Source organism: Ceratotherium simum, chromosome 5 (assembly GCF_057802395.1).
Source record: "Ceratotherium simum simum isolate JZ-2026a chromosome 5, ASM5780239v1, whole genome shotgun sequence".
In the NCBI taxonomy this organism is placed as follows: domain Eukaryota; kingdom Metazoa; phylum Chordata; class Mammalia; order Perissodactyla; family Rhinocerotidae; genus Ceratotherium; species Ceratotherium simum.
In genome coordinates this window covers 44,829,394-44,846,974 of record NC_141904.1, presented here as the reverse complement: position 1 = coordinate 44,846,974, position 17,581 = coordinate 44,829,394, and the positions used below count along the sequence as shown (strand labels likewise).

The window sequence follows — 17,581 nt, the reverse complement described above, 5'->3', positions numbered from 1 at the left end:
GGAATGGAGGAGCTGACACTGACTCCTCACCCCACCCTGGCCCAGCACGCCAGATGGAGGTGCCTGGAGATACAGACTTCCTGTGCACCCCTCCCTCATGGGGGGCTGTCTTGGTCTCTCTACCCTCTGCCTGGGCCTTATATGTATATATATATTTTTTTTTTGGTGAGGAAGACCAGCCCTGAGCTAACATCTGTCGCCAATCTTCCTCTTTTTTCTGAGGGAGATTGGCCCTGGGCTAACATCTGTGCCCATCTTCCTCTACTTTATATGGGACGCCGCCACAGCATGGCTTGACAAGCGGTGTGTCGGTGTGCGCCCGGGATCCGAAACTGTGAGCCCCAGGCCGCCAAAGCAGAGCACGCACACTTAACCACTGTGCCACCGGGCCGGCACCCTCTGCCTGGGCCTTGGACTTGTCACTTTAAATCTCCCTTTCAATAGCCTGGGGGCTTCTCCCCAGATGTCCCACAGACATTACATTCAGCATGTCCCAAATCAGGTCATCATGTCCCCAAACCCTCTCCTCCTCCTCCCTTACCTGGATGATGGACTGGCAGCTTTTCCTAGGCCTGCCCCTGGGGCCCTTCTCAGCAGCCAGAATGGCCTGCCCCAAACCCACCCTCATCCCCTTAGCCTCATTTAAGAAACCTTTCCTGGTTCCTGCTGCAAAGGGCCCCAGGCACTTGCTCACCTGGATTCAGGTGTCCCTGGCACCTGTCCTGCACCCTTGGGACCCAGAGACCCCTACCTAGTCCTCAGAGACTACCCCGATGTCTCCTCGCCTGGGAAGCTGCTCCCTATCCATTCTGCTGGCAGACTGGCTGCCCTCCTTGGGCAGCCTGGGCTCCGGAGTGGCAGGAATCAACCATGTGGTGGCCTCTGTCATCGACTCAATGGTGGTCCTCTGTGCCAGGATGGTGGGGGCCTCCTTGCCCTTGTGTTTCCAGGAGGTGCCCAGCTGAGTGAACCGGGCTTTGCCCTCAGGGACTGGGGTCAGGGCTCGGTTGAGGGCCAGGGCCTAGCCTCTGGCCAACCAGAGTCCTGGCTCTACCTGGGGTCACAGCTGGGTCTGGAGCAGGGATCACTGTGTGCCACAGAGGTCAAGGGCCTGGGTCTGAGTCTTAATCCCAGGCTGCCCTGGGGTCACCAGTCCTGTGGCCTCACCATGTCCTCCCTTTTGTATCTTGCTCTGAAATGGAGCTGAAGAGAGAAGCCTGCCCTCTGTGTCACTTGGCCTCCTGGGGAGGGGCCTGCACCCAGTTGTTTGGGGCCCTAAGGCCAACCTTGGTGAAGTCCTTGAGGTATCCACCAGGTGGCGATAGAGATGAGCTGGTATAGCCTGACAATTGCCCTACAAGGCAGGAGAGGGATGTGGGGAGCTGGAGGGAGGAGGGGTGCAGGAGAAATCCTGCTCATGGTCACCCCCACTCCACCCCCACTCCATAGGCAGCCTGGGATATCTGCTCATGGCCTCTGCTGGCCCAAGGCAGTGTTTCGGCTTCTCCCCATTCATGAATGCCCACCACTGGGCTTTTCACCTCCTGCCACCTCTCAGGGCAGGGCCCCACCTATGTCCTCTCTTTTCTTGCCCGTGTCTTGGGTCTCTTTGTGTTTCATTTACTTTCCACCCTCCTGGCTGATAACTCTGCTCCTCTCTCCAGGGCTCTCTCCTTACCCTGAAGCCATGACTCACTAATGGTGGGATTTCAGGCACTGTGGTGGATGGGCCGGGTCCAGCTTGGTCTGGGGGCCCCTCCTGGCCTTCACACCCTCAGGCAGCCCATAGGGTTCCTGGTCTGGAAGGCAGGGTGCTGCCTTTCCTCTGCAAACACCTTGCTTCTAGGATTTGTTGGCTCCTCCCATTTCTGTTACTCCTCCTCCTCGCCCCCTCTTCTACCAGCCTGGGCTCATCCCTCAGTTCCCTGACCTTGTTCTCTGCACAGCCTCCATTCTCTGTGTATCCCTCAGCCCCCAGACTGCTTGGGGCTCCCCCTCCAGTTGCTATCCTCCTCCTGAGCCCAGAGGACAGAGCAGGTGGCAGAAGGCTCTGGACTGCCCCCTCCTTGTTAGCCACTCATGCCTTCGCCAGGAGGTAAGCTAAGCCATCCAGCACTCTCCCCTATTGTGCAGTGGAGAAACTGAGGCCCAGAGAGAGACAGAGACCTGCTCATGACCTCTGAGAAAGTCTTAATCAAAATTGGTACTAAAAGTCTAGGGCTGGGTCTTCTGGACCTTAGTGAGGTCTTCTGGACCTTACTTGTGGGCCAGGTCTCTGCAACCAGTTCAGGGAGGCATCGAGTAGGGAAGGGGAGGAGGGAAACCAAAGCAGTGAGTGACATGCCCCAGCTGGGTGAGAGGAGCATGGACTTATTGCCTGTTCCCTATCTCTCATCCTCCATGCCTTGAAGTAGTAAGTAGGCGCGAGTTCAGGGAAGAATGAAACAAGTCCAAGGTGCCCAAATGCCCCAGCCCGGCTCTCCACCACGAACACCTCATTGGTGGTCACCACTGTTGGCCTGGGCAGGGGGTAGGGAGGGAGAGTGCTGAGAATGCTCTCTCCGGCAGGCCGGGAGTACCTGAAGTCACAGCTAGGGGCACCGCCACCCTCTCTGTCCAACAGCTGATGTGCACAGGGCAGGCATGGAGTGTGAATCTACATGGAGAGAGTTTGCCACTCCTGGATATGCTGGACCACTGATCAAAGGGTATTTGCCTGGGGCTGCCCTTGCCCTAGGTTAACAGTCACTCATTCTGGCCTCACCACCCCTGACTTGGGCCTCTGCAGGGTGCTGGCTGGGGACTGTCATTTGGTGATGGGTCCTGGGATAGTACTGAGTAGGACAAGGCTTTGAAGGAGCCTTGCAGGCAGATCTGATTTGCCAGCCCATCCTGGCCTCTTTTTACCAGCTTGGCATCCCTCTCCTGCTCCTGCAGCAAGACAAGCTCCTTGCAGGTTTGTAGGAAGTGCAAGTCAAGGAGCACAGCTCAGGCCATGGCTTTGGAGACATCTCTTGCTGCCTGACCTCATCGACTTCACCATACAGCCTCTGCGTCTAAACTTTTCTATGAGTTGTATTCGATCTGCTCACTCACTTGTTTTGGTGACATTTATTCTGTCCTCTATCCATCTCCTCCTGTCTGAACCCTGGGCCATGGCAACACAGTCATCTCATACCCTATGTGCTCCTTGTCTACAGGAATGACTGTGGCCTGTGAAATGCTCACACTTAACCATTTATGGGACCGCAGGCAGCTCTGTCAGCTGTTTTGTATTGATCCAAGAATAGAACTGTCCCCTCTTTGCTGGATTTAGGGGGTATGGGGACACAGTGAGGACCTGGTATAATGTCATCACACTCAGAAGATAGAGGATACCACTCAACGAGATATGAGTTGAAGGCCCTTAGAAGTGTGTGCTCCTCACATGGAAATGTAAGATTCCCATCCAAAGCCAGAAGGGTGGTGGCATCTGGCTTCAGTGATGTTTGCAACCACCCCAAATGGGGGGAGACGGCCGCAAGTTGGAAGCTGGTCCCCATTTTAGGCCACACGGAAACATCAACCACCAGGGAAACCAAGCCACTCCAACTCAACATTCATTGTTGCCTGAGCCTGGTGGCAGTCCTGGGGGATCTTCTGGCTGGGGCATGGGCTGGAAGCCATGTGGCCACAGGCGTGCAAGGTAGGCGCAGGATGCTACAACCACCAGGCTCTTGTCCAGATGATACACAGGCCAGTGGACTTCTCAGCCACACTCCAGGGAGGGTCAGGTGGGAATGGGGTTGCAGGGATGGTCGTAATACAGTAGTCCCTCTTCATCTGTGGAGCATACGTCCCAAGACCCCCAATGGATGCCTGAAACCACAGATAATACTGAACCCTATACTATGTTTTTTCCTATACACACATACCTATGATAAAGTTTACTTCATAAATTAGGCACAGTAAGAGATTAACAACAGTAACTAATAATAAAATAGAACAATTATAACAATATACTGTAATAAAAGTTATGTGAATGTGGTCTCTCTCTCTCAAAATATCTTATTGTACTGTACCCATCCTTCTTCTTATGATGATATGAGATGATAAAATGCCTACATGATGAGATGAAGTGAGGTGAATGATGTAGGGCATTGTGACATAGCGTGCCAGGCAGGACGGAGCAGGAGGGAGTGAGATTTCATCACACTACTCAGAAAAGCATATAATTTAACACTTATGAATTGTTTATTTCTAGAATTTTCCATTTAATATTTTTGGGCAGAAGTTGACCTAGAATAACTGAAACTATGGAAAGTGAAACCGTGAATAAGGGTGGACTACTGTAATAATCAGCAGTGATACAAATAACCAAGAGGATCCAGCTTGTTACAATACATAAAAGGCAGCAGTTAAGAGTCTGTGCTTTCACTTTCCCACCAGCCAGATCTGAGTTCAAATCCTCCTGTGTGACATGGAGTGGCACCTGGTCTCTTGGAGTGATCTGTGAAAAAGAGATCCCACCTTGCTGGGTTGATGTGAGGAATAAGGGGCCTATGAGTGCACATCTCTGAGCCTGGTTCCAATAGCTGGCACACAGGTGGGTAGCCAAGGGCAGCTCCCACAGCCCATAGGGAGGTAGGGCTAGTGGCAGCCTCCTTGAATTGTTCTGGCCATCCTGGGGCCATTCCACTTGAAAATAGCTGTGCTTCCCAAACTAAAGCTCCGTATCACAACCTCGAAGAGCTGGCAGCTAAGAGGAGGGCACTGGGGCGCGGAGACTGCATCTTCGGAGAGATGCCTGAATGGCAATGCTTAACCCAAAGGAACTTGACGGCAATGGTGGAACTTCAGGCACTGTCTAGGTGGTGGTGGCGCGTGACCTTTCGGGGCAAGACCTTTGTCCCTTCAGATCACACCTTGTTCCCGCATTGTTTGGGGATGCGCGGTTGCCTTCCTCCCCTGGGTCAGGAGAGCTACCAGAGGACGGAGTCAGGTGAGAGTATGCGGACGTCTTGCCCTTGATTGGCGGAGGAGGCCTTTAGAGGAGGAGTCTGATGACTGAGCTCCACCCCACATCCTCCACGGTAGGAGCTCCCAGCGCTCCAACTTGCAGAGAACCAGCTCCCCGATCTATGCACCCTCCTTTCCCCAGGCAGGCGCAAGGGCAGCGTTCTCCAGGGGCGTCTGGACAGTGACCTGGGGGTCTGGGCAGCCTCCGAGCCCAGGGTTGGGGCTGGCCTCGCCCGGGCAGACCTCTGCCCCCGGTGCCGCCCGGAGTGGGGGTGCGGGCGGGAGGGGCCGCCCTGGGCCCCTGGCGCCTGGAGGTCACACCAGGGAGACTTCGGCCTGGAAGCTGGAGGAGCGGCGCGCGCCCGGGCTGACGCGGGTCAGCATGGAGACCTGCGTGCTGCATGTGGCCCCGTTGCTGCCTCCTGACGGGTGGTGGTATTTGGGGTCCGAGCCCAAGACGCCCTGCAGGTGCCAGCGCCGCCACTTCCGCCGCAGCTCCGCCTGCACCTGGGAGAAGGAGAGGTGGTCAGGCCCGCCCCCACGAAGCCTCCTCCACTGCTGATTAGGCTGCTCTCGATGTAGGGTGCTAAGCCAGCCAGTCATATCCTATTGGGGAATCTAAATTGAGAGATCCGGATGCTACCTTGGGCGGTGCACATTTGGGACCGTGTAGGGGCCAGGGTCAAATAAAGGCCATGAAGTGGGGGGAAGTGGGAGGCAGAGATCAGAGAATGCAGTCCAGGAAGGGAGAGGGATGCTGCCTGGGGTGGCTGTGTCCCCATTTTTCTGATCTCTGCCCTCCAGCTCACTTGAGCTCATCCAAGTGGATTTCTGTCTCTGTAACCAGGGCTCCACAGTAACTCAGCCTTCACTCGCTGCCCCTACCCATCCCAACTCACTCTACACACAGCCACTAACATAGCCACTTCTCAAACTCTGATGTGCACAAGGATCCCCTGGGGGGTTTTCTTGAAATGCAGATTTTAAGTCAGCAGGTCTGGGGTGGGCCCAGAAATCAGCATTTTTAACAATGTCCTAGGTGCCACCAGATTTACTAGTCTGAGGACCACACTTGGAGTAGCAAGGTTTAATCCATCCTTGCTCTGCACATAACCCCATCAGTGTTTCTGTTCCCTGGCCCCCAAGGTCTGGGAGGGGCTTACCTCGCCATTGAGGAAGCAGTAGAGGATGGCCACCACAAAACCCTAGTGAGGAAGTGGGCAGGAGAGGTGAGGCAGACAGACCCAGGGAGCCCCCAGCCCTGCCCCACCCCTGGCCCTGGCCCTGGTGTTCCCCTGGTTAAGCAAAGGGTTAAGCACACAGTAGATACCTAATCAATATTTATTACAAAAGATTGGAACCCAATGGCAAGAGACCAAGGCTCCAGGCTGAATTCCCTTAAAGCCCAGAGGAGAACATAGCCTTAAGTCAACAGTTCATACCTGGAAAGACCCCACGACGAGCTCAAAGACCATTTTCACTTCAGCCTTAAAGTTGTCGGGGAAGAAGGCGAACATGATGTAGTGCACTCCAAACAGGGGGATCAGCAGAAGGGTGGACTTGGCCAGCCTCCTGGGGATGGGGACAGGGGAGGCAGTGGGTGTGTGTGTCCACACATGTGCCTCTGGCGTAGAGGCAGCTGGGGCACAGAAGATGGGGACAACGACCAGGATGTGTGAGGATGGACGGTTGGCTCCCACAAATATTACGTCCACATCTGCTCCTGTCCCATATCTGCAGTGCCTATACCCTCATGCCCCCTGGCCCTCCTAGCCTGGAGGGAAGGATGAGGGAGAAAGAAACCCTGTATTCTCACCCTTCTGGAGGAGAGAGTATAAAGGAGGGCCAGTGCTGAACCCCGAGGATGATGCATAATAGTGGTATTTCAGGCTCTATGGCAGCTAATGGGGAGATGTTCTCGAGCAACCAGGATCTCGAGGTCCTGGTTTTCCTTCTCCTGGTCTCAGTTTCCCAGATCTGTACAATGGGATGTAGGTAAGCTCAACATGGTCAAATTACAGAAATGGGGCCCACTGTAAACTCAGAAGTGCTTTGGGTACTATAAAGGGCAGTACATCCACGAAAGACCAATTCTGCACTGGGAGTGATGGCATTTAGGAAGGAAGTCTTTCTAATCGGGGTGCTGACCACATATACCCAAGGCCACTTGGGAGGATGGTGGGTGCAAAAGTTTGTGCCTGGTCACCAAGGATGACCCAGGGTCTACTAATAGTCCAGCCCGCTGTCTTGGGCATATCTGCTGTGTCCACTTTTCCAGGAGTTATCACCTTTTCTGGGATTGCATCCCTCTCCCCCTTCCTCTCCATAGCAATACACACACTCCCAGCATACCCTGAAGGACCAGTTCCTTCTCCACCAGCCTTGTGTGCTTGGCAGGGTCCACATTCGCTCTAAAGGACTCGCCCCTCTCCCATGCAGCAGGGCTTATCCTGGTTCAGGCCTCCCAGCCACCTGACCTTATAGCTGGTCCAGGTGTGTGAGCCCATGCTTCCCTGGCTGGGAGAGGTCTGAGGGGTGGGGTTGGGGGGTCTCTGCCTCTATCTCTCCTGCCTTGGCAGTCAGCCCAGGGAAGCCTAGCTTTGGGCCTAAAGTCCCACAGCAAATTGGGGTCAGAGAAGCTGGCCTTGCCCCTCCTACTCCTTCCTGGACCCGGTTCCCAGCCATGCCAAAATCCTGAGCGCTGCCCACCTCTCCTTGGCTGCAAACCTATCCCAGTCGCCCGAGGCTGACAGATGGAGGCTTTCTTTAAATTGAAGGCTTATGGGGATGTGGAGAGTGGGAGCTGACAGCCCCTCCGCAGGATGTTCCATCTCCTACTCCCCGCCCCCACTTCTGCCTGCTGACAGCTGTTCCGTTTCCATCTCACTTACGTGGACCTGGCGATGACCAGCTCTCTTTGCCTCAGATTCAAGCCCTTTTGAGTAGTTGTACATTGGGGGAAACAAGGCCCCACAGGCAAAGTGGAAGATGAGAGCACACAGGCCTGATGTGCTGCCCCTTGACAGACTGCAGAGCCCCGCAGAGCCTTCCCATCTCAAACTGGAAGGGAAGCTCCGCCTACACACCCAGCAGGAGAGAATGCTGTCATACCAGGAACGTGAGTCTTAGTTTCATCAGAGAGAATCACAGGATTCCAGAATAGAATCCTAAATCCAGCAGCTCGTGACATTCTAGCCAGGAATCTTAGAACCACAGCAAAGACTCCCCAGAGAGAAGCTAGGTCAAGAAGAACATTCTAGAATCCCAGGACTGGAAGGCCCTTGTGGGAGCCCCAGGTTTGTCTTGTCTGTGCAGCACTGATCATCACTCTCCTGTCCCCATCTGTGGGCATGCAGACCCCTACTCACCTTCCCACAGCCACCCTTTTCATGTCTCTTTAGTTCTGTCTTCAAGCCTTGCTGTCTCATGAAACCCTGCCTGTTTCTCCTGTCCTCTGGAGCACAGGGAGCAGCGCTCACACCTTTCCAAACAAGGAGCACGACCACTGTCCCATGGATGCTGTGCCCTCCCCCTGCCATGGCGATGTGCTCCCAAACCCCTTTGGGAGGAGGAGGGGTGCGTGTCAGTTTCCTCACCTGTAAAATGGGGACAATTTTGGGGGGACTGTGTGGATGAAATGAGATGATGCATGGAAACCCCTTAGCATATGCCTGGCATGTAAACTGCAGATGTTATTATTATTATTGGGGAGTACCAAGTCCTGGATATAGCTGTCTTGTTGGTAGACTGGGGGATCCCCCAGGGCATTCATTTACTGTGCATTTATCGTGCCCTGTTCCTGTGCCAGGCACATGGTGTGAACAAGACACAGGTTATCTACTGTCTTCTCGAGCAACCTGCCTTGGCAGCAGATACACACATGGGTCAGATCTCCTGCTAGGTGAGTGACTGCAGGAGAAGCAGACATGGGGCTCACGAGCCTGGTGCAGGTGGGGCTGGGGCAGGGGACACTCGTGGGCTGAGCCTGGCCATGGGGGTGGAGGTGGGCAAGAGCAAGGTGGCTTTTTGGTGACTCTGGAGGGGGACTTCAAGAGGATATGGGATGGTTTGAGGACTACGGATGGGGATACTGGGAGGGCCAGGGTACTGGACCCACACTCACGAATATGGGCTGCTGTCACTCTTCCCGACATCTGGGGGCCGCAGTTTCTGAACCAGGATTCGGATGATGCGTATAAATAGGATGAAGTTCACCTGGAGGGTGGGGGCCAAGGTCAGGTGGTCAGAGAGGGGAGGCAGGGTGTCCAGCCCCCTGGGCTGATGGCCTGCCTTCTTCCCCGGGGCCCTGCTGCCCTTCGATCTTACCTCTCCCCTAGCTCTTCCCCTTTGGACAGGTCACCTGGGAACTCTACTTCACATCCCTGAGGATTGGGCCTCCCAATCCGTTTTCTCTACTCTAGAGGAAGAACTGGTGGGAGAAGGGATGGGGATGATCCTGCGTTGGGCATTGGGAAGCCTAGCTTTCAGTTCTGAGCTAGACGCGAATTTCCTGTGGGACCTGAGGTAAATTGTCTACCCTATGTGGGCCTCAGTTTCCCCATCTCTGAGTGGTGGGAGGAGGCCTTACCAAGATGGAGGTGAGGATGGGGGCCTTTATGATCCACCACAATGAGGAGTTGATGGTGTCCCAGCATCTGGGCAGGGTATGGTGGGGGAGAATGAGAGAGGTTGTCCTCAGCCAGAGGGAGTCAGTGGTCCTCCCAGTTGTTCCCGGCTCTGCCCTCTAACCCTTTAGAGATCACAGGCCCAGAGTCTGTTGCTCCCATGTCCCCCTCATTCCACCCAGGGGATCTGCCCCCAGTGATGGCAGCCAGGAGGAGGGAGTGGCGTGATAGCTCACCCATAATCCTCAAAATGGATCCTGATGATGGTCCACACCATGATGAATGTGCTGGGCACCCCTGTTACGGCCAAAGGAGAGAAAAAGAGAGGAGACGGCAGGAGAGGCAGGGATAGAGGGCATGGGGGAGAGATTGAGGAGAAAGAGCCAGAGAGAGGGAGGGAGAGAGAAAAGGGTGGGTTTCCAGCTGCCACCTATGGTTGCATAGGTTGTTCATTGTGCAAAGATGCTCCACTGAGGGGGTGAAACTGTATGCCTGAGAGGCTGTGTCCACCTAAAGGGAGAGTCTTTTTCTAATTTTGGTAGAGGTAATTCATAGATTAGCAGTGGCCCTATGTGTTTCAAGGGCTGAAGGGCAAATGGAAGGATGTTGGTAGAAACTGTCTGTCCCACAGATCAGCCCTAGGTATAGCTGCAGCCTGAGGGCACCTGCCCTGGGGTCAGACATTGGGGCAACTTTTATCAACCCTTGGCTGAGAGCCTTGCAGGCAGGACCTGCAGCCCAGCAAGACCTAAGACTGCAGGCTGGGCTGGCACCCGCCCCCTAGTGAGCTCCCCAGGCCTTGTGCCCCCTGTCCCCAGCCTGGCAGCCCTCCCTGGTACCATACCCCAGCCGATGAGTATGTACCCCCAGAAGTATTTCCGCTCGGAGAAGAAGGAGACGGCCAGCAGGGTGTGCAGGTAGAGGCCCTCCACCAGCAGCCAGAAGAAGTTGGCCATGACACAGTACTGGAACAAGACCACGGCTGCCTTACAACCCACCTGCAGGAGGAGGAACAGAGAGGGGGCTCACTGGGGCTAGCAGGGGTCCCTGCCTGCCCACATCTCTGTCTGGGGTGACAAACAGGGTTGTGGTGCAGCCAACTTAATCTCTGTTATTTTTGCATTATCACCTTAAAAATGTACTCAGTCGTTTTCCCATTTTCCCTGATTTTAGATCATCTGATGCTTTGGAATAAGCTTGCGATTTTAATTATCCATCCATCAATTTATCATCTATTCATCTTCCTATCTATATATTTATCCACACACCTACCCATCTGATCATCCACCTACCTACCTATCCATTTATTCATTTATTTACCCACCCACTCCTTAGACATCCACTACCAACTCACCCATCTATCCATCTACCATCCTTCATCTATTCATCTTCCCATCTATCAATCCATCCACACACTCACCTATCTCTCCATTCATCTTACCTTCTAACATCTACCACCAACCCACACACCTAGCCATCTATCCATCCATTCCTCTATCCATCTGTCCATCAATCTGCTCACCCATCCTTCTACACCCACTCACTCCTCTACTCATCATCTATCCAATTTTTCTCATTTTATCCATCTATCCCTCCACCTACTCAGCCATCCATCTACCTACCCATCCACTTAACCCCATCTCCCCATTCGTCTTATTCCAGTTAGGATTGAAGGCAGCTGGAAGACGTACGAGGGAGAATTCTTGCTTGTTTGCAAGAGTCACTTGAATGTGTCGGGGTGTGGGCTGTGGACTGTAGAGTGTGGCCCAGATGGAAGTGTTGAAGAGAGACAGGCACTGATAAGAGGGAAGAGGAAGGAGAAATAGAAATGAGGGAAAAAAGGAGAGGAGAGAGATGGCCATTCTTCCTGGGAGCCAGAGAAACTAGCAGAAGAATGGGTTCACCAGGCAGGTAAGGACAATGGAGGAGTCAGGGAGACCCCTGAGTAGGGCAATCAGGGGTTCTGGGCGGCCCACTTGGCATCATTAGGTTGTCTGGGCCCTCTGTCCTCTCCCATTTCAGATCAAACCCAGATACCTGTGACCCAGAGCTTAAAGTCACCCTCCTCCAGGAAGCCTTCCAGCTTCCCCTCCTCCCTGTACCCAGAACACAGGTTCCCACCCTTCCTTCCTGTGCCCTTGACTTTGAGACATCCTCAGAGAGCAGCGCCTATCCTCCTCTCCCTGTGGCTGGCAAGTCCTTCCTCAGGTCCCACTTCAGTCCCCCTAGCTGTAGGCATGCCTGTTTCCCCCATCCTCCTTTGCTGTACAGCAGGGGTAACTCAGCTCTGTAACGGGACAATTATCTGTGCTTCTCTTTGCCTTAGAAAAGCTTCACAGAGCTGCTAATGAGTCGGGAAGCCAGTCTCCACAATTATCTTTAACAAGTGCGCTGGAGGCTGCAGGCTGCTCCCAAGCTCTGCGGCTCACACTGCGCAGGTCTGACTCAGCGCCAGCTCCTGGGCGGGACCCTCTGAGGAGCTCTGGGAACAGTCAGGGGGGATCCTCTGGGTTTTCTCTCCCTCTTGTTGAGATGCCTGAGATTCCACCATTCTAGGTTCACTCTCTGGGGAGAAGGTACTGATGACCCCTGAAATAATGCACTGCTTCCGTGGTCACTCATGAGGCAATGAGTCACTAACCGCGAGGAATGGCTGGGAGCCAGGGCTGGTCTCGTGCTCTCTGTCCTAGCTCGGGGGCACTCAAGGAGGGGGCCCTGAGCTCAGAATCACCTGGAGATGGACCCCTTAGTGCTGAATGATGAATTCTTTAAACGCTCTCTTAACCTCTCTTCCCTAAGGTGGCCCAGAACTGACTGAAGGCAGGGGAAGAACAGAAGGGGAGGGCTGTGTGCCTTTGGACTGGCTCCAGATGGCAAGGGGGGAAAGTAGGAAGGGTGACAAGGTGAGCCAAGCCTAGGTATGCAGATGGCAGAGGGCAGAGTTGGAAGGAAGCCTGGAAGTCCTTGCACAGATGGAGAAATTGAGGCAGGGAGTTCCCAAAGGTCACATGGGAAGTTAGCAAGAAAGGTAGGATGGGGCTGTGGGCTTTGGCCATGAAGTAAACCATTTCCCGCAAGGAGAGGCATTTCTCATTGGCAGGAGCAGGGTCTGTGAACTCCCAGGTGGTTGAGCACCACCTCCTGTTGCTGGGAGGGGGTGGGATTCAAGCAGCTGCCAAGTGGGGTTGATGGGGTTTCGCCATCCTTGGAGAGAGACAGAGAAAAAAGGAGAGAGAGACAGGGAGACAGAGAGAGGGAAGGGGAAACGAGAAAGTGAGGAGAGAGGAGGGAGAAGGAGATTCAGGTAGGAGAAGAGGAAGGAGAGACAGAGGGAGGTGGGCCTGGGCGGGGTCCTCACCGAGCCCTCAGAGCAGTGATCCGACTCCCCGCTGTGGAAGAGGGCCAAGTCTTTGATGAAGACCGCGGCAGCCCTCAGGATGAAGGATATGAAGAGGTGCATGTGGATGTAGTTCCGCGTGCAGTGGAGTTTCCTGTGTGAGGCAGGCAGCCAGATCTGGGAGGCGGAAGGGGCCTCCTGCCCCCACCCCAACCAACACTGTCCAGTGCTCCGAGCAAGGGTAGGGCAGGGGGAGCATGTGGCCTCCAAGTGCAGGCCGTGCCCCGAAGAGGAGGTCCTGCTCCTGGGCATCCCATCCCCGTGTGCAGCTCCCAGCTCCCAGTCTGGCCTCCAGGTGCCTCATTCCAGAGCACAGGCCCACCCTCTGGTGCCTCATTCCCAGGTGCAGGGCCATCCTGTGGGGGCCTAGGGTGCGACAGGTGGAATACTCTGAGCAACCTGCTGTCTCTAGGGGAGGCTGGCTTGGCAAGGGGCCTGGGGCAAGGACTGTGTGCTGCCCGGGGGATGACAGTGGAAGGGGGCAGAGCATGCCTGGGCCAGGCTGGGCTTCAGCACGGCAGTGACCTGGCAGGGCTGCTTTGATGCCTGTTGCTGGGGCTGGACCTCACCTGAACAGGCTCAAGATGGCTGTGGCGACCAGAAGGGCAGCGAGGGACAGGCTGTAGCCGATGGTGTAGCCGGTCTTCACAGAATTGTAGAACACTGTCTGCTGCTGCTAGAGGGAGGTGGGTGAGGATCCCGGGTAGGGGATGAGATGGGCTCACCTAGGGGGTGTTGGCAGAGGCGGGATGCCCTACACACCCTGCCTCCCATCCCTGCCTTGGCAGATGAGGAGGCTGAGGCCCAAGGCTCCCAAGAGCAGCTGAGCAGCCCCCTTCGGTCCCCAGACCCCTTGACCCCCCAGTTTCCACACACGGGACAGGACTGCTTCCCAGGGTGGGGGCAGGGGTTGAATCAACCCCCTCTCTCTGCTTCTTCATGAGGGAAACAGTGAGGGAAGGAGCAAAGACCTCACAGTTTCTATTTGTCCATTTGTTCATTCTTCAGTCATGTGTCTGCACCCCTTCTGTGCCAACCCTGGGCTCAGCATCCTAGGGGACCAAGACTGCTTGCCCTTCAGACCCCGACAGGAGGGTCCCTTGCCGTGTGGTTAGGGGAGGCACACAGGGAATGGAGAAGGGTAAAGAAGACACTGGGGGTAATTTCCCATTTGGGGCTCTCATCAGCAGGATGAGGGCAATCTGGCCTTTCTGGGGAGGCAGGACAAAGCTGGAACCAAGGGCTTCCTGCTGGCCCCCTCCGGATGCCCTCCCCAGGGACACACACACAGAGCAACGGTCACTGGGCAGGCCCCTCGTTCCTCTCTACCTCCCATGCCCTGCTGGAAGAGAGGCAAGTGGTGAAGCAGGATTTAGGGGATTAGGTTCTGCCTGAGGATCTATCTGGTGGGCTCTGAAGGCCTCTGAGGCAATGCCTGCCCTCTTGAGAGGAGTGAAAGCCCTGTCTGAGAGGGGTGGCTGGGGGTGGGACAGGAGTCGTCTCAGACAGACACACACACGTGCATTCGCACACCAAAGCAGTGAGGGGCTCCAGCTGAGGACTCCAATTACACTCCAGCCTCCCCATCAGTATCCCTACCTGGCTTCTGGCCCCACATCCTTACAGTGACCACCTATGCTTCACCTGCTTTGGGGCAGATCCCTGTCCTGGGGCTGAGGACCTGCCCCTGTCCCTGTGTCTGACTGGCTGTTGGGTATCTGCGGCTGGTTCCTTCCGAGATCGGCACCTCAGTTTCCCCTCTGCACATGACAGGGAGGATGGTATCTGCCAGCCTTGCCATCTCCAGGGCTGGAGCAAGGCTCCCCCCAGGCAGTGGGGTGGCCTGGCCTGGGGGTGCTGCTTCAGCTTTTGCTGCTGTGAGCCTCCTCATGAAAGCTCCCTCCTGTATCCTGTCGGGGGAGTCAGGGGATGAGCCCCCAGAAATGCAGGCCTGGAGACGGAGGAGGCACGAGGAGGGCAGAGCCCGGGAGTCCTAACTCCCACGCAGACGGCAACCTCACCCCTGGGTGGGAGAGAGTGGAAGGAGCCTAGCAGGCTAAGGGGGGCGGGGGGTTGCACTGAGGCCCACCTCGTCCAAACCCGATGCCTTGTCATCCAAGCCACAGGCAAGGGAGTAGGGGCCAGGCTCCAGGGGGGTCCAGCCCTCGTCGGTGCAGCTGCGGCTCACGTTGCGGCCTGGGCAGAGGGCAAGGGCAGAGGGGAGAGAGTTTGAGGCTGGGGGCAGGGCACGTCTGTGGAGTAGGCATGGTCTCAGACCTACGCCCACCAACCCCTGCTGCGTCAGGCTCCAGCTGCCCTGACCTAGAGACCCAGGGCATCCCAGGGGAACCTGGGGCAGGGAGCAGCCCCTCCAGGGCTGCCAGGGGACCCTCTGTCACAGATGACAGTCAGAGCAGACATTTCTGGGCTCAGTCCTGCCCCTTGTCACATCTGAACCTGGACCCAGGTGCAACAGAAACGGATTCTCATCACAGACTGCCTGGATCGTTGGCATAGAATGATCCCTGACCCTTGCCATGAGCTAAACGCTGACCCTTGTCACTGGGCCACAGGAGCTGGTGTGGCAGATGGTTTCTTTGTCCTGCGGGTACAGACAGCAGCCCTCTGGCTGAGGTGAGGGGCCTAGGCCTGCCCAGTCCTCCTGGGTCAGCCTGCCTGGGCCTATGGGCCTGGGTTTCCTTCCACACCCGGTGGGGCTCAGATATGCTGTTGGAGAGGGACCAAAGGTGAGGCATGAGGTAGGTGGGTGTTGGAGGACACCCAGTAAGGGCACAGATCTGAAATCCTCATAATGGAGAAGCAGGGAGTTCCTGGCAGGGGAATCTGCCCGGGCAAAGGCATGTGCAAGCGGAATCAGGCAGCACAGCATGGCAGGATCTTGGGGCTGAACCACATTGAGGCTGGGGCTCCCGGGCACGTCACTCTCCCCTGTTCTTGGAGGCCCAAAGCTGCAGCAAAGGGACAGGACCAATATGGGGCCATGTGAGGGGAGGGGTACCCCCAAGGATCCCCACTCTCCAGCCCTGGGGAGGTGTCCTCTTCCCTGAGAGGGAGGGAGGTTTAATAGAAAATGGGTGTGCCAGAGAAGATCCCCATTCCCCGATCACAGGACTCAGTCAAGAGGCACTGAGTCCAGGAGAAAGCTGGCCGGCCAGGCTTGCTGAGGTGGGAGGAAGGGAGGAGGAGGAAAGAGGAGGGGAAGAGCAGGGAGGAAAGGAGAGGGAGAGAGGAGGAGGCAGAGAGGAGAAGAGGTAAGAGGAGGAGGTAAGGGGATGGAGGAAGAAGGAGTGGGAGGGAGAGAGAAGCAGAGAAAGAGATATGGTGAGGAGTGAGGAAGAGACAAGAAAGAAGATGGGTCCCAACATCCTTGCCCCTAGCTCCTTTCTTACTGGCACCATCACCACCATCACCATCATCAGCTTCGTCACAACAAGTTTGGAGAACTTTTCACGTGTCAGTACTGTACAGAGCACTTCAGGCCGGTATCTTATTGAATCCCCTCAACCATCCAATGAGGAAGGTAATCCCATTTCACAGCTAAGTGAGGCTCCAAGAGGTTGGTTCCCAAGGCCAGACAGAGAGGACGGGGTAGAGCAGGTGTGGTCCCCAGGCAACCTTGCCCTCACCTGCACTGAGGTGACTTGTTTCGGGCATCCAGGTACAGAGCTGTAGGAGGAGTCAAGCTGTCCTGTGAGCTCGCGGAGGGTCACTGTGCATGTTCATTTAATATTTCCAAACTCTACTGTGTGCTCAGAATATACCAAGTGATCCCATAGTCACTATTTCTGTAAATCCTTCTGGCCACCCTTTGAAAGAGGTTCTTACCTCTCTATTTTATGGATGAGGAACTGAGGGATAGCTAGAGGTTGGGGGGACAGCCAGGAAGGAGCAGCTGGGGCTCTTTGTACTGTGAGGTCCCGGAGGAGGGCAGGAGGGACTTTGCTAGGAATGGGTACTGGGCTGGGCCACTTTCCTGCCCTGGCAGCCCTTTCCTGCACAGGCCTACCAACCACACTGCTGCAAGAGGCTCTCAGCACATGAGAAGAGAAAAGTCTTCACGCTGCCCCTACTCAGCCCCTCAGCTTTCCCTCATTGCGGCTGGGGTGGGCCGGCCTGGAGGCTTCAACTAGCCCCTTATCAAACTGCAGACCCACCTCAGTCCCAGATCTAAGGAGCTCACTGTGGGCCCTGAGGCCATGTCCCCTCCCAGGATCTGATTCTTGTGGGGACTGCCCCACTAGGCTGGGGCAAGTTGGAAAAGGGCCAAGGCCGAATCAGCCAGCCTTGAAGCTGGGACACTAACACCTCAGGCTTTGGGCTCCCCACTCGCCAGAGAGACTAGGGCTCCATGAGGTCATGCCCAGGACATAGTGGGCACCTGGTATCATCACGAATTAAGCTAGTGAACCTGAGTGTCCCATCAGCGTCTACACAGCAGCTTCACATGCTGTGTTTGTTGGGAGCAAACATTAATGTGTTCGGACTAGTGATCAGGAGTTATCATTAGTCCCACTAAAAGATGGGGATGCCAAGACTGAGA

The 17,581-nt window shown here is 55.5% G+C and overlaps 1 protein-coding gene across 1 annotated transcript in view; it reads right to left on the bottom strand.

Annotated features, from left to right (window-relative positions):
- Positions 1 to 4,209: 4,209 nt before the first annotated feature.
- Positions 4,210 to 17,581, bottom strand: part of VIPR1 (vasoactive intestinal peptide receptor 1) — a 32,477-nt gene continuing 19,105 nt past the window's right edge. The window contains exons 4-13 of the mRNA XM_004419558.3: positions 15,110 to 15,216; positions 13,590 to 13,693; positions 12,982 to 13,114; positions 10,468 to 10,621; positions 9,860 to 9,920; positions 9,587 to 9,653; positions 9,122 to 9,213; positions 6,441 to 6,570; positions 6,162 to 6,203; positions 4,210 to 5,505 (exon numbers count right to left, since the gene is read on the bottom strand). Of these exons, the coding sequence (XP_004419615.1) occupies positions 5,314 to 5,505; positions 6,162 to 6,203; positions 6,441 to 6,570; positions 9,122 to 9,213; positions 9,587 to 9,653; positions 9,860 to 9,920; positions 10,468 to 10,621; positions 12,982 to 13,114; positions 13,590 to 13,693; positions 15,110 to 15,216 (1,082 nt within the window). The 3' untranslated portion in view covers positions 4,210 to 5,313. The remainder of the gene's footprint in view (positions 5,506 to 6,161; positions 6,204 to 6,440; positions 6,571 to 9,121; positions 9,214 to 9,586; positions 9,654 to 9,859; positions 9,921 to 10,467; positions 10,622 to 12,981; positions 13,115 to 13,589; positions 13,694 to 15,109; positions 15,217 to 17,581) is intronic.